General features: G+C 34.0%; 1 protein-coding gene across 1 annotated transcript in view; it reads left to right on the top strand.

The window, feature by feature from the left end:
• The window catches only part of LOC142355276 (uncharacterized), an 88,947-nt gene that overhangs the window by 25,668 nt on the left and 47,583 nt on the right, over positions 1-15,696 (top strand). The window contains exons 6-10 of the mRNA XM_075407483.1: positions 1,909-2,223; positions 5,864-6,040; positions 6,638-6,751; positions 14,056-14,088; positions 14,558-14,578. Of these exons, the coding sequence (XP_075263598.1) occupies positions 1,909-2,223; positions 5,864-6,040; positions 6,638-6,751; positions 14,056-14,088; positions 14,558-14,578 (660 nt within the window). The remainder of the gene's footprint in view (positions 1-1,908; positions 2,224-5,863; positions 6,041-6,637; positions 6,752-14,055; positions 14,089-14,557; positions 14,579-15,696) is intronic.

Raw genomic sequence — 15,696 nt, 5'->3', positions numbered from 1 at the left:
AAACTCAAAAAAGAACCAAACAAAAATAATGAAACAGATAATAATAAAGAAACAGAAATTTTAAGTTACAAGCGAAAAGAGCAGAAAGGGATCGTGAAATGAAGTTTTGAGCGAAATATTATTCAAAATTTATCTTGTTATTCAAACCAGCGTCCCCTAATTGCAAGCCTACTATGACCCGTTTGCAGTAACTGGTCTCAAACTTTCGAACTTTGCCATCTCTTATAACTCGTTCTCATGTTATTTCTTGCTCCTCGAGTATTAAATTTTCTAGCCAAATACATGTTGAACAGGTAGAGCTTCTTGCCAAGCCATGTCATGTTTATCTTATGCACAATTGTTTTAGGTTGTTTTCTCTCAGCCTTCTATTATTTCTCATGTCTTTTGTCCTGCTCGTTGCTTTGCGCTCATTGTTTACTCAATGAATCTTCATCGGTATTATTTTTTGCTATTTTAAATTTTTGTTTGCTAGTTTTAATTGTTTATCGATTGACGATAGATATTAATTTTCTTCGCAAAAGTATGACTTGTTCTTTTTTTATCTTTAGCTCACCCAGGACCAGGTGATTGAAAAACGAGCCTTGTGAGACAGAAAAAATGGCTCTATTAAATTAGTTCAGACAAAAAGTCGAGTATATCTGGTACAAGCGTTACATCATTACGACTCAGAGGTATACCCAATTCGTCACGGGCAGATTTGCTCGATTTGTGTATCTTGTGTTCGTTTTTACTATGTTAATACATTGAAAGTGGAACAATATTGCGGAAAAAAGCTACCTCAGCAGAAACCGGCAAAATGGAAGGGAATATCGTATCTCGTGTTCGCAAAAGTGTCCTTATCGTTGCCGCAAAATACAAGTACAAACTGTATAACTTATTCTTCGCACGGCTTATGTCACGCATCTGCTCCATTTATGTATCAATTTTTTGCACGCAATGTAGCTCGATTTCGCATATAATCCGCAATTAAGCCTAACTTAATTACTAATTTTTAATTAAACCTAATTTATTACTACTAGTAGTACATTATTACTACGTTAATACTACTTATAGTACTTTATTAATACTTATCACTTCTTATTAGTACTATTTATTACTTCTTTTTCAAATCGGCCAGTCTCACATTGATATACAAAGCCTATGATGTGCGAGGGATATTTCAAAAAAAAAATCAGTTTTTGTGGTTGCCTGTGTTCAAAGCAATTTAAAGCTTTGAAAGCTTCAATTAAATCTTTATTAAAGTGCCTATTGCATGCTCAAAATGCGCGCGAATTACAGGTACCTAAGTTGAGTGGAAACGTGCTGCAAGATTTGTTACCTACTTTTCGCACCGAATGTTCTTTCATTTCGCAAAATTGGCGGAACCGCTTTTGCGAAAAGTAAGATAAAAAGGATGTCTCCTAATTTCGTTCATTGTATGTATCTAATTTTCGAGCCAATTTTACAAAGGCGGAAATTTTGGGGTATACCTCTGCGTCGTAATGATTTTGTGGCGATGTTAGCGTCATAATATTACAGCCTTTGCTGATGGTTTTATCTGAGCTATGTTTAAGATACTAGCTCTTGAAACTGAAAAAAAAACAATTTAAAAAGTTTCCTGGTTCGAAAAAAGGCGTCATTTTAAGAATTAGCGAATTTAAGATTCGATAGAGCAGTGCTATGAGGCTGATCTAAAAGTGAATTGAGTTAACAAGTCTTTGTGTACTTTTGATTCGACATAGCAGGCTTATGACGAAAACCAGTGGGCTTATGATTAAAAAAAGTCAGCTTATGATTGTAAATAGCGCGACAAAGTTATAGCCCGGACCGTGTATTTAACATCTGGGAGGGTACCCAGCTTCGACCAAAAATGATCATCATTCAAAAAATCATCTCACCAGGGTAAGAATAAACTTCCTGTCTTTGCAGCCTACTCGAAAGTGAAGGACCTCAAACAGACTGAAAGGAAAGCACACTCCATCAAACTGTCTTGGCAAGATGATGGCAATTACCCAAACGAGCATTTCGAGATAGTTTTCACAGCTAAAAACGACCCAACAGCCGTTTTCACAGCCGTCCATTCGTTTAACAATCTCTTCGTTCATGCTTACGAGTTCGAATCGTCCGAACATTTGTGGCTCCCGCGTGACACTCAATTCATATGTACAGTTTACGCTGTGTGTGATGTGGATCAATGTTTGCATGGTTACAGAGAACCAGTATCGATTCCCTGTTCTACTTCAGGTAAATCGAATAATTCTGTCGGGGGGGGGGGGGGGGGCGTATAGGTCACGTGACTCTGATGAAGTAACTGAGAAAAACTAGCATTAACCGAGATCTGGGCAACAATTTGCGGGCCAGAATGTCAAAGTGACCTTTGCAGAGTCACGTAACGTTGCTTGAAACACGCGCATCTTCATACTTAAACTGTCCTGGATGTTTTGAAATGTATGTTTTGTCCCTAGCCATCAACCCCGGTGCATCCCCCCGTGGCTACGTTCGAATAACCGATCGCTAAAAACACGCAATTTTATAATAATTTTCACAATTTTTTTCAAGATTTTGGAAATGTTTGTCATTTTTTGTGTTCTTTCAGCCCTAGTTGTCAAAGAACCTCCTCAGGGATTTTATAGTAGGTTACTGCATAGTTTGTAGTGTTAGTGGTAGCTGAATGGTTTCAACATTTTAACATCAGCATTTTAGCAGAGTTTTAGCATTTTTTTCAAGTTTTTCTGCAATCTTTTTGTGCCAAAATTTTTCAAGATGGCTATTTTTGCAACTAAATTTTACACTTGAAAAAGGCGTGAAATCCACTCCTAAGTCTTTGAAAACCTAAACTGAAATAATTTAAACGTTGCAAAGTTTGAATGTACACATATTCTGTGCGTCAAGGAAATGAAAAACAACATCAGGAAAACATATTTCACTTAACATATTTCAAAAAAAAATGCCACTGTTTGCAAGTTTTCAACGATAAGACTTTTTCTTCTTGCAAATCTTGCAAGATTGTTATTTATCTGGCAGATCTTTCAAGATAACCATTTTTTTAAAAAAGATTCCGCCAGAATCTTGCAAGAGAACCATCTGGTCTGGACTATGAAAGCCATTTAGGAGGAAGAAAATATTTTTCACATCCGACTTTGTTTTTCACTACGGTTTTTCCCTACGTTCAAGTCTCAATTAGAATTGTTTGTTCTAAGAGAACTCTGGCCAGGCTCTGATATTGCTCTTCATGCTGTGTTTAACCTGGATGAAGACGGATAATTTCGGAAGATCCAAACTCTGGAGCTCGCATTTCTCCTGATAGTCTTTTGGAGACAAAAGGGCCCAGAGATCCGATATAGTTACGACTTGAGAAAAACTATCAGTTCTTCTACGTAAAACAAAGGTTTCTAACAGTTTTGAGTGAGTGTTTATGCAAGTCTTACTCATTAGGAGGCATCTCAATCACCGACTATTATGAACCATTTTGAGAAGATATCTCAAATGTTTTGTATCTTAAAACATGTAAAGCGAACCTCAGGATGGACTAATTGATATTTTTAATTTCTTTCTCCTTTGTTGTCAAATTTCACAAAACTTACCGCAATGGGTGGCAATGCAAATCTGCTAAAAAAATTTTAATGATACGCGGACAGCTTTGTTTCCTTTCCCGACCAATTTTTAACTTTTTTAACTTCTCTGTGAAAATATTATGGTTGCGCAGAATTATTTTGAATTTACAATTTTTGACCAAAACACGAATAAAACCTCTAAGTGCCAAAGTTCAACATTATAGATTTTGAAAATCTAGGAAGAACGTATATCCTATTCACAAGTCCACAAGTCTACTTAGAAAGACTCCATGAAAAAAATTACTGCAGTGAGGGGTAGTTACTTCAAAGACTTATTGCTATTAGTTGGAATAAAGGGTTATATCGAACCCTCCGTTTGACTTTTATTTGAAGTTGTCGAGACGTTATAACACTTTAACTAATTAAATGAAGCAGGGTACAACCAGTATATCTCTTGTTGCCTCAGTTTTTTTTGTTGCCTCAGTACTTAAACAGTTTTTCTCTAATTATAAGTAGTCTGTTTTTGAGAACTAAACCAGGTTCTAAAGTTAACTAATTAAACTATGGACCAACCAACGTTTTAAAAACAAGGAAGCTGTTGTGAAGAGCTTCTCAGTGATTACTCCAAGACCCATCTATACGAGTGTTATCCCACTTGAACAGAACGTTAAACAATTTCCCATCAGGTACTTAGGGATACTGAGTAGTCTAAAAGGTTTACCTGTCCAAGCTACATGTGTTAACGTAGCGTAGCAGTCTTCTACGAGGAGGCAACCCTACCATAAAAGCACCCTGACTATTCCTCTTCTCTAAGGAGCACGACCGGTTAATACCAATGGTCATCTCTACTGTATTCCAAATTCCTTTCCCCAAATTAACTTACTTAGCTCTCAGTTGAGTTTTAGAATTTAGAATTTTGCACTTAGGTATATCAAGTAAGTAAATAAAGAAATAAGTACTTGATTCGCTACAATAAATTAACCACGAAGTCTAATTACCGGGATACGCTAATTTCAATTTTGGAAAGTTATTTAAAAAATGACCGATATCTGTTAACTCATTCTTGCCTATTTAAAACTCAATAAATTCAAGTTGTAATCAAAAATCGGTTGTCCGACTGAGGGTCAATTTGAGCATTTTAAATTCTGCTAATCTAAATTTGTTCGAGATATTTGAGATAGTTAATAGCAAGTATAAATAAGGTATACAGTAGGTGATGTTTTAAGATAAGTTAACCACGAAGTGTAGATACCTGAATAAACTATTTTGAATATCAGAAACTTATCATCAAATTGACCGAGATCTGTTATCTCAATAGTCGCTATTCATAACTGGATTGACTCAAGTTGTATTCAAAACTGTTTTCCGTTTGAGGCTCAAATTGGGACGTTTTTACATATACGGTTAATATACATTTGGTTGGTATAAGTCCGGGTTTTATCAAAAATAGATTTATCATACAAGAAATATGGTTTTTTGGCAAGATTTGTATCGGAAGTCATTCATAACTTTGATATCATAGATCCGTTTTAGGGGATGTAAGATTTTCCTTAGGTTGTTGAGAAATTCAATTGCATCTAAAATGGAATCTTTATCAGACTCAAGATTTTACCCTTTCGATCATTCTCATCACTTTTTTTTACTTCGTGATCATTATCTGTGTACAGTTTTATTTATAATTTGCTTTTGTTTTGAAAATATTTCAACGTCAGTGTTTATGTGGTTCTTTTCCTAAAGACCCTTAAGTATAATATTCCGTTCCTACATCGATCATTGTTCTGATTTTGTACTGTCGCCAACTTGCAGCCCAATTTGAGAATTTTAGTTGAAGTTCAGAATCATCCAGACAATAGCTAGCCTTTATCGGATTTAAGTTGCTTTTTCATAATACGTTCTCTTTCCCCGCATAAAAACTGCCCTGACCAGACAATAACTTTAAATTTTTTGGTTCGACAAGTTATGTATCCACATAAGCATTTCAAAGTTGTAACTATTCTTTTTCAAACGTTCTCTTATGCAACTTATTAATGTGGAAGTTTTTTTGTAAACTTGTGCTATTGAAAAACTTAAAACCAATATATATATATATATATATATATATATATATATATATATATATATATATATATATATATCTCCTTTGAAAAATTATCTAGGAGGTAGTTCGTGTAACCGAAAACCCCCTAACACCTCTTCGTTCCGATTCGCTGCATCATTAACGCTAACTTTGACCTGAAAATTATCTACGGAGTACTGATATCGATTCGTCTTTATATCCATGTCTCCAGTGAGTTTTAACTGCCTAGAAGAAATAACCATTCATTTTGTAGCTTCGGATGGAAAACCCACCCACATCAGCCACGAGATCCTGACTGATAAAAGTGTGAGAGTGAGTTGGAGGGCACCTGACACTTTCGTATCAAGTGACGTCACGGGAGGAGACTACAACAGATACAATATATACCTCAACAATGTCCTGAAGGACACTGTCGTCGCAGACCAAAATGGTTAGAGCTATAAGATTGGAGTTACGGGAAAAAACCTTCGGAAAAATGCCCCACTTCATTCCATATAGGAAATAAAGCCCCACGTGAATCAACCCCCCCCCCCATTTCACTGTTGAAGAGCTGCTCATTTAACGTGTTTGGCCATGTTTCGACGCTTGGCGATGCCATGGCTATGAAACAATCACAACCGAACAAATCACGATTTTAAAATGAAGGTTGTATTGCCGTGGGGGTCTATTTCCGGGGGGTTTATTGCAAGGGGTTTATTTCCTGTTTGAAATTAGGTGTTTTCTTTACGTGGGGTGGGTTAATATTTCTTAAACACTTAAGACCGCCCTCGCTCGAGAGCACTGATTTTTGATAGCTTTTTTGTAAGCTTTTTTGAACTACAGAAATTGGGTTTAATTTTGGTTGAAAAATGTGTTTTTTTTGCGTATCCAAAACTCGTAGTAATTCATGATTTCGGAACATTACCAAGAAATGCAATGTTTTTACATGTACGAGGACGTTTTTTTTAATCAAGGTTATTAAGTTTTTACGGTAACTTTTTGAGTTATTTATTGAATTGGGATAATTCAAGGTAGTAATTTTGAACAGATTTGAGTTCGGTGGTGGCCCCTCTTGACATTTGCCAGATGAATGAAGTGACGATTGAAGCCATTACAGACCAGGACACTCGCCAGTTCACTGCCAAAACAATTGTATTAGACTGTAAGCCTAGTAGTATACATAATTGTTCCGACCCCACTTGTGGGGGGGGAGGAACTATATACTCAAATGGGTTTTTTTTTGTTCAGTCAATTTTGGCCGATCGATATATTCATCGCAGAGAAATGTGAGTGGTATCATTAAAAAGCTCGTCCAGCGTAGAATTCAAAATTAAAAAGAATTTTTTGAGTTTCGTTTTTTTCGAGGAGTTATCGAGGACTGAAGTTTTGTGTGAACACGGGACATTTGATCACTTTTAGTGCGATTTTTCTTCAAATTAAGATATTTTCTATAAAAATTGTATTTCAAACTTAAATTTCTTGCCAAAAAATGAACCAATTTCGTGTTCCTAATAGGCTAAAGGCGATAAAAAAGATTAGTTCTGGTCTCATAGGGAGCTTCAAAATCAAAAAATTTTGAAATCTATCTGAGAGCTCTTTTTTTATAAAACTTTTCTACTTTTTTTTGTTTTTTTTTAAGTCACCTAGAGACAAGTCACTTTTCATATCGAGGTTCCGTTAATGAGTCAAACGAAGCAATGAACAAAAAATTCTTTTAAAGCCAATGAACAAAAAATCGTTTTCAAGGAACTACTCATGTTTTTTTCTACTCAATTCCACACTGATTTTTCGTAATTTTAAATGAGATTTTCGATTTCTTTTGAGGTTTTATTAATTTTGTGGAGTCTTAGGGCAAGAACTCAATAACTAACAGTGCAATATGTTCCATAATGAGATTTAAGTGAGCATATTTAGTGCTTTGAGTGGACAGCTAATGGCTGTTAAGACTTTAAGAATTTAATAATAATTTTCCGAAAACTTTTTTGAACATTAACCAATCATAAATTTTTTATCGTGAACTGTATGTCATTCTCTGTGATGAGAGCACCCTCTTCCGTCCTATTATAACCAAATTTGATCTGTTTGGCGCTTTTATCTTCTCACTTTTAGTAATATGACTTCAATGATACAAGATTCCGAAAAATTTTGAAATTTTTTTGGAATATTTCCGTATTATTGGTTACTTTTTAAATCTTATCAACTTATCCCAAAATTGACAGCTCCTATTGGCCTAAAGAAGACGTTCAGTGGATCAAAGATAAGTTTTTCAGAGACAAGCCTATGGTTTCAAATGGCTTCGACCTTTTCTTCTCGCACTTCTCTAGTGAATTTTTGGTTTTTGCCTGATTTGTTGTTGTTTTCATAGTCATAGGACTTGTCGTGATGTCTTATTGATCATCTATGCATAGCAAGCATCCCTATACAACTTTTGAAGCATATTTGTGCGTATTTTTTGACTTCCGTTGAAATTTATTGAGTTTAAAGTCTGTTAAGAATTTTAAAATAATTTTTCGAAAATTTTTTTGAACATTAACCAGTCTTTAAATTTTGTGAACTGTTAGTCAGTCTCAGTATTGACAAAACCCACTTGCTTTGTACTGAAACTAAAATAAATTTTTTTGGTGTTTTTATCTTCTAACTACTGATTATGTGACTTCAATAACACAAGAATTCAAAATTTAAAGAAAAAATTTGATTTTTTCGTATTATTGGTTACTTTTGAAGTCTTATCACATTATCCAAATTTTATACACATTATCCAAATTTTATTCTAAACCTATTGGTTTGGAAAAGACATTCAGAGGATCACAGATAAAGTTTTCGGAGAAAAGCTAATGTTTTAAATGGCTTCGAATTTTTTTTCTCCCATTTTTCGACTGAATTTTGGTTTTCGCCTGTTTTTGTTGTTGTTTTCAAAGTCTTAAGAATTATTGTGATTTCTTATTGATTATTTATGCACGACAAACATTTTTTCCCTGCCATCGTTTTATTTCTGAGCGTAGTTACTGGCCTCCGTTAAAAGCTTTTGTGTTTAATGGCTGTTAAATTTGGAAAAGAACTTTTTCGAACTTTTTTTTGAACATTAACCGATCCTAAACTTTTTTTCGTGAACTGTTAGTCAGTCTTAGTATTTTGCATAATTCATTTTTTTTCTAGTGTGGCCAAATTTAATCTGGTTAGCGTTTTCATCTTCTACCTATTAGTTTTAAAACTTCAATGCCATTAGTTTTCATATATTTTTTTCAACTTTCGGTTACTTTTTCTTATTTTTGGATCCTATTGAAATCTTATCACATTATCCTAATACTGATGGTTCCATTGGCTTAGGGAAGATGTTCAACGGATCATATATAAAGTTTTCAGAGAAGAACTTATGATTTAAATTGCTTCGACACTTTCTTCTGGCACTTTTCTATTGAATTTTTGGTTGGTGCCTCTCTTTGTTGTTGTTTTCATGTTCAATAACTTGTTGCAAGATCCTATTGACTAAATATGATTTGCAAACAAACTTATTGTCCCATGGAGGCATAATTTAGCGTATATAATGGATGCCGTTGAAAGCTAGTGAAATTAATGGCGTTGATACTACAAGTTTTCTCAAAAATTTCATGGCTCTAATGTATTTGTTCATATTTGATTTTTTGAAACTGTATAGATTCAAAAGAGGAATGCCCTTGCTGTTAAAAGATTAGTTGAACATATAAAAGTTTTTAGTGAGAAGTTCAATTTATAATGCCTTCGACAATTTTCTCGCTCAATTTTTTTTTTGAAATTGCTCTTTTTGCCTAATTTTGTTCTTTATGTAGCCGTAAATTGCTGACAAGTCTCTTAACCTTATAATTGAGGATTGAATAAATGATGTTACCAGAAACAGTTAGTCAGTTTATAGCCTTTAGTCTTAAAGTTTAGGATATACGTTTTCAAACATTTTCAGTTTTTTCTGTTCTTTTCGTCAAATTGTAACTTAATTTCATCATTGAGAGGTCACATCCAGTTTCTTGTATTCCAAAAAATAACATATCTACTGATATTATTTGTCACCGATGCTTTGTTTATTGGACAATATGCCTTTTATAAACATTTTTTGAGTGGTCAATTTTTGCGCTTCCTTTTCTCTTCTTTGAGAACAATCGCGTAGTAACAGATCCCAATGGTTTACAAATGTGGCCCATATATACTTATTATATCTCTCAGTATAATTTCTGAAGCTGAATTTTTAGAATTAAGAATTGAAAGAAAAATACATAATATACAGACAATAGCTAATGATAATAATGGTAGCAATAGTTTGTGTTTTCGCAAATCATTTCTAATTTTTTAAGTTTTTTTTTGGTTCGTTTCTAAGTCTTAAACTACCCAAAGACAAAACCATTTGGTATTGTGTTAACTTCTTAGTAATTTATCATAGATTATTTGGGTAAAATCTAGTGATTTTTAAGACTTTTGAAATTTCTTGGTTTAAAAAATAATGATTAATTTTTGAATTTCGCCTCATTGATCTTTCTCTTTGTTGACTCGTAACTTAGTCTCATTAAAAAAACTTTCCATCCGCTGTATAGATAAGAGAAATTGAATTTGAGTAGACAAATTTTATCTGACTGCATTTTGGCGTTGTCACTTTGTGCTTTTAAAGTTAGATATTCAATTTCTGCCGTGAAATTTTCGTTTTTGCTTTGTTTGTTTGTTTGTTTTTTTTGTCTCGTAGTCTCTTCAAGGTCAGATCTCATTGGCGTTTTAATAAGGCATGGCATTATGTAATTCAATTAGTAGATGGTTTGTATAACGATTGTTTTAAATTCAAACATCTATTTTTGTTATTTCTTCATTTGGTTGACAATTAAGTCAAAAATGTAGATGAGGTCGGGTCGGAACATCTTGTGCGACCGCACATTAACGAGCCGCCTTTTTCATATTATGAAAGTAAAAACAGGAAAAAAAATGTTTGGCAAATTATTTAATCCGGCACTTTTGTGTGCCGTTTCACATTATAAATTCGGAAATTTTTCATTTTGTGGAGAACAGAATTTGCATTTCAGCTGGAAAAAGTCAATTCTTGCCTTTTTACTGCTAGTTAGTAGAAATCTTTCAGAGTTTATGAAATTTTTTGTTGGTATAATTTTGCCCATATGAACCCTGAAGATAGCCAAACAAGAACCGGAGATGATATCATCAAGTTTAAATTTTTCATTCAAAAAAAGGTTCTCAGATACATGCATTTTTATTTAAAAAAGGCGTTTAAAGTATGATATCAAAGGTTTTCTTCGAGTCTGCAGTTTAACTTTCTTCGAGTTTTCGAGTTTAACTTTTGCATCCCATACTCTAGAACATTTCTGGCACGTATTTTTTTGCTCTGTTCTCAATCTACATTCCAAGTAGAACAGATCACGGCATATGTTTTAAAACGTTTTTCGAAATGATTTGGCAGCTTTTTTCTCCAAAGTTTTTTATAAGTTCGCAGAATTGTAGGAAAACACACTGAAAATAGTATTTTAATCGTTTCAAGGCAAAAACTGATATCTATTTCAAATAACTGCAAATACATACTTACTGGTAAAGTTCTTTGTACCGTTGTCGACAAATATCTTTTCTCCACAAGCCTGAGGAAACATTTTGAACATTCCAAGTTTTGTTAGGTTTTCATAATATTCCTTTTTCAGATAACAACGCTATTTCTTTTTTGAATTTTTTAAAAGCCGGAGACAGAGAGATCGTTTACGATATTCCTGCATTCTTTTACTTGAGTGGAAGCAATTTTAAGAGCTGTCTCAGGCAATCCGGCACCGCCACATTTTAGCAGTACAAAGAAGTATTTTTCAGCATTTAACAGAAAAATCATCTATTCTGGAAATAAATTTTCTTGCCTCTGGCAGATTTAACTTGCTCATTTCTTGCTTAAATTTTCTTGATACAGAACCATAATCCACGTCTAATAACGCCTGATGTCTCCAGATGAATGCATCAAAACCGAAGCTACTTTATTCTGTCTTAGTCAATCTCGCTGTTAAAGTGTCAACACGTTTTTCAAATACTGTTTTTCTAGACAATATATCTCTTGTGGAAGCACCTTCATCAATAGATTCCCAAAACGGCAAAATTTTGAAAAAAATATGCCCGTTGGGCTAAGACACAGCATCTTTCGGGTTCTTGCAACTGTGTCCACGAAATTTGTCATGTTTGCATTGATTTAATCAAGCAGATGTTTTCAACGGGACAGTAAGAAGGTATCGCCATACAAAATTTTACTATATTCATGGCATTGTTAGTTTAGCTTTAATAAAACAAATTATAACAAAAACAATGTAAAAAAATTAAAGAGGTGTATTTGGACTTCCCATTCCGCGTCTAAGGAGTACAATTGAGTAATATGTATCTGTCAGAACAGGCTAAACTATCGCTCGTTTGCTAAATTTGGTAATATTTAGTAGCTGAAAAAATTATGGAATTTACTGAGCGAATAAATGCCATATCAATTTCTGAAGTAAGTTCGTACAGTCTATGTTTACAGTGAAGCAGATACATTTCAAGGTTATTTTTAGAAGCATCATATTGTAATTATGAACAAAAATATTTTTTTGACCGTTTGGGAATTAAAAATTAAACAATTTCTGCAAAACTGGAAGTTATTGGAGTCATGTCGATCAACACTTTGCTGTTTTGATTTTTCAAGGTACTTCATCACTATTGAAATCTTCATTTTCGCTTAATCTTTGTTGCTCGCACATTCAAAATTATAGGTACCGTTGCTCTGATAATAGCAGTTCATTATTAGGAAGCAAAAGAGAAGCTAGCATAAATTGATTGAATTGCTTATTCTGAAACTTTTTGGTTGTGCATACCAAGCTGGAATGACATTATTTCAAATCAAATCAAACGCCTCATTAAATCTAATCTGCTGACACTTTTTGCCCTTTTATAGGAGGATATCAAAGAATTGATGCCTCGCAGGCTATCTCTCATCATGATCCCATTTTCCCCGACATTCTTATTAGTACAGTATATAAAATTTAACTCTCATATTCAGACTGAAACATTTTGATATAGATGTTTTTTGTTTTTAATATATATTCTTTCTTAACTTGATGAAGCAAAAAATTTGTATATTTAAAGCATTTTTTTTCTAGTGTTGTTTAAAAGATATACGCCGCCACACTTATTAATACTAAAGAAAGGCCAAAAGTTAGCCGTAGAATAGTTTTTTTCACCAGTTGCTGTTTTCATTTTTTCAGACCAATTTTAGATGTGACGGGGAGAAGATAGCTGCGCTGCTTAATAAGTCAGAGCAAAAAAATAATCTATCCATAATGCTGTTCGTTATTCAATACACTATGGACTATCACAGCTGATTCAGTACCGCTAATAGTCAGCAAACTATATGTAGGGTACTGAAGCTAACTAGAGGACTGTTCATAGCAACGCATATGAAACCAAAAGATGACTGAAACTAAAATTAGTCGGCTCCACAAATGAATGACATGTGAATTGATTCAGAATTAGTACAAAATCTCGTGATCACATGTGGTGTTAATTGGGTTTTTAAGCACGTACGAACTTGAGGTTGTTTATTTAATAATATCAGACGAGCGGCATCTTGGTTCTTCATGTTTTCTGCACTAAGCAGAAATGTCTTTTCTCTTCGACTAAAACAGAAGTTTTTCAACGAGAAGGGAGTCTGGATTTGTTAAACGTTTTCAACAGCTACATTTGGCACATCATCAGCAGTAAGATGGAATGTTTCTAACACCAAACATTACACCCCACTCCGTATTTCACTAATGAATACACACTTAATTTGGCTCTATGTATCTGAACTTTCCTAATTAATTTTATTTCTAATCTAACTTTCTTCGTTCAGAAAGTTAAGCAATTAAATTAATATTTGGCAAGCCTATAGCGAGCTGAATTCAGACATATTCTTGATCGTACATATGGTCGCGTGTCAATGCCCTTTTGACCTTCGTTGTGGTGATTATTAAACAACTAGATTACCTATTACAAGGCGTTAAAGTAACCGAATTGTTTCAATGTGAGATTTCGGACTCGCATTTTAGAAAATTTTGAAAAACAGTTTCTTCATTTCGATTATGTTTCTGTCGGTCGTCATTTTAAAAGTTTCATTATCAGTTTTCTTTGCGTTTGGAAACATAGTGTTACTGATTTCTAAATAGTTTCACTATTTTAAAAAATTTAAATATTTTTTCCTAGAACAAATGAAACAAATTCGTACTATCGATCAGTTCTGCAGAAAAACGTTTTTTCTATGTTTATTTTATACCGAGAAAACTCTAGCACCAAAATAAAAATTATCTACGATTAAATGCCGTTCAAAAGATGAAAAACTTCAGTCCTCATAGCCTGGAACTGAAGTTAGCTGATTAATTAAGCTGTCTTTCCATTATATTTTGCTGAAATGAACGCTAAAATTGTCTTTGTTGTGCTGCTATGATTAGTTTGTCTTTTATGTTTCAGGGAATGATAACGATTCAGTACGCTCCACTCTTTGTAAGTGATGTTGTTATTATTACTGAACGGTTTTAGAAAAAACGTTCCCAAATTTAAATAGGACAATACTCGAGGAGAAATATCGCCACTGAAATAAACAACTGGTTGACTATTAAACATTTAGCTAACACCCCCCCATCCCACCCCCTTTTGACATATAGTTCTTAGGACCCTCAATGATTAAAACTATAATTGGATTTGTCATCGAACAGATTGAAAAGAAGTCCCTGTGCAGGAGTGATTCGTTATAAAAGCATTGAGGAATTTATACTTTTTTATTTTGGTTCTCAAAACCATCCCTCAACTATCGATCGATTGTGTTTTTTTCATATCTAAGAAACAACAGTTGCCCATTGCAAAGTTCAAGTTTAATTTGCTCACGAAGGCAGATGAAGGTTTCGGTTCTCCATTCACTTTTCCACCTTTCCTCATTCTAATTGATGCAAAAAAAGGATTTTGTCAATTTCAGCGCGGTTCCCACATGTCGCAGGTAATCCAAATGCTAACTCCAAAGTTTGTAACGTCAGTTTAATTAAAAACTAATCAAAATTCCGAAATGTTAGCAAATTAATAAAATTACTAATCTTTGTGCCCTTCGAAATGTAGACCTTATGAGAACCCAGGCTGAGGTGTGTGCTCGAAATCTTCCTGATCCAGACCAATTCGAGCGCACACGTGACCTTTGTGCGCTCGAAATTACAGGGTCTGGAAGGTGGAATGAGCTCATTTGAGTCTGATCATAGGTGGATTCGAGCACACTTGAGTCTGATCGTAGGCGGAGTCGAGCGCACTTCAAGCGCATAAAAACTGTCGAGCGCGCTTGAGTCTGATCCTAAACGCTTCGAGCGCACTTGAGTCTGGTCATAAACGCCTTCTAGCGCAACTGAGTCTGATCATAAACGGCTTGGAGCGCAACTGAGTCTGGAACAGGAATGCTTCGAGCGCAACGGGTCTGGACCAGAAGTGCTTCGAGCGCAGGATAATCGATAATTCTGGGTCTGATCATATACGGTTTTGGAGTGCAACTAGGTCTGATCAGGAATGCTATAAGTGCAATTGAGTCGTATAAGAAACGGCCTATAAAGTTGTCGTTTGACAGATGTTTTTAATTGTTTGAAAGAGTGTTTTTGCAATTGTAGTATTTCTGTGATCGATAATTTTCTTTGCAAAATTATTCAAACTAACTTCCGGTTAGCCATTTAGCTTGATCTAGTTTAATTGCTCTCCGCACTTCGTTTTATATATATATATATATATATATATATATATATATATATATATATATTTATATATACATTGTTTGAAAGAGTGTTTTTGCAATTGTAGTATTTCTGTGATCTATAATTTTCTTTGCAAAATTATTCGAACTACCTTCCGGTTAGCCATTTAGCTTGATCTAGTTTAATTGTTCTCCGCACTCCGTTTTAGATATAAATATATATATATATATATATATATATATATATATATATTTATATATATGTATATACATTGTTTGTAAGAGTGTTTTTGCAATTGTAGTATTTCTGTGATCGATAATTTTCTTTGCAAAATTATTCAAACTACCTTCTGGTTAGCCATTTAGCTTGATCTAGTTTAATTGCTCTC

This window comes from Convolutriloba macropyga, chromosome 2, assembly GCF_964194025.1.
Source record: "Convolutriloba macropyga chromosome 2, txConMacr16.3, whole genome shotgun sequence".
NCBI classification, from domain to species: Eukaryota; Metazoa; Xenacoelomorpha; order Acoela; family Convolutidae; genus Convolutriloba; species Convolutriloba macropyga.
The sequence above is the reverse complement of the archived record's forward strand: the minus strand, read 5'-3'. Positions and strand labels throughout refer to the sequence as shown.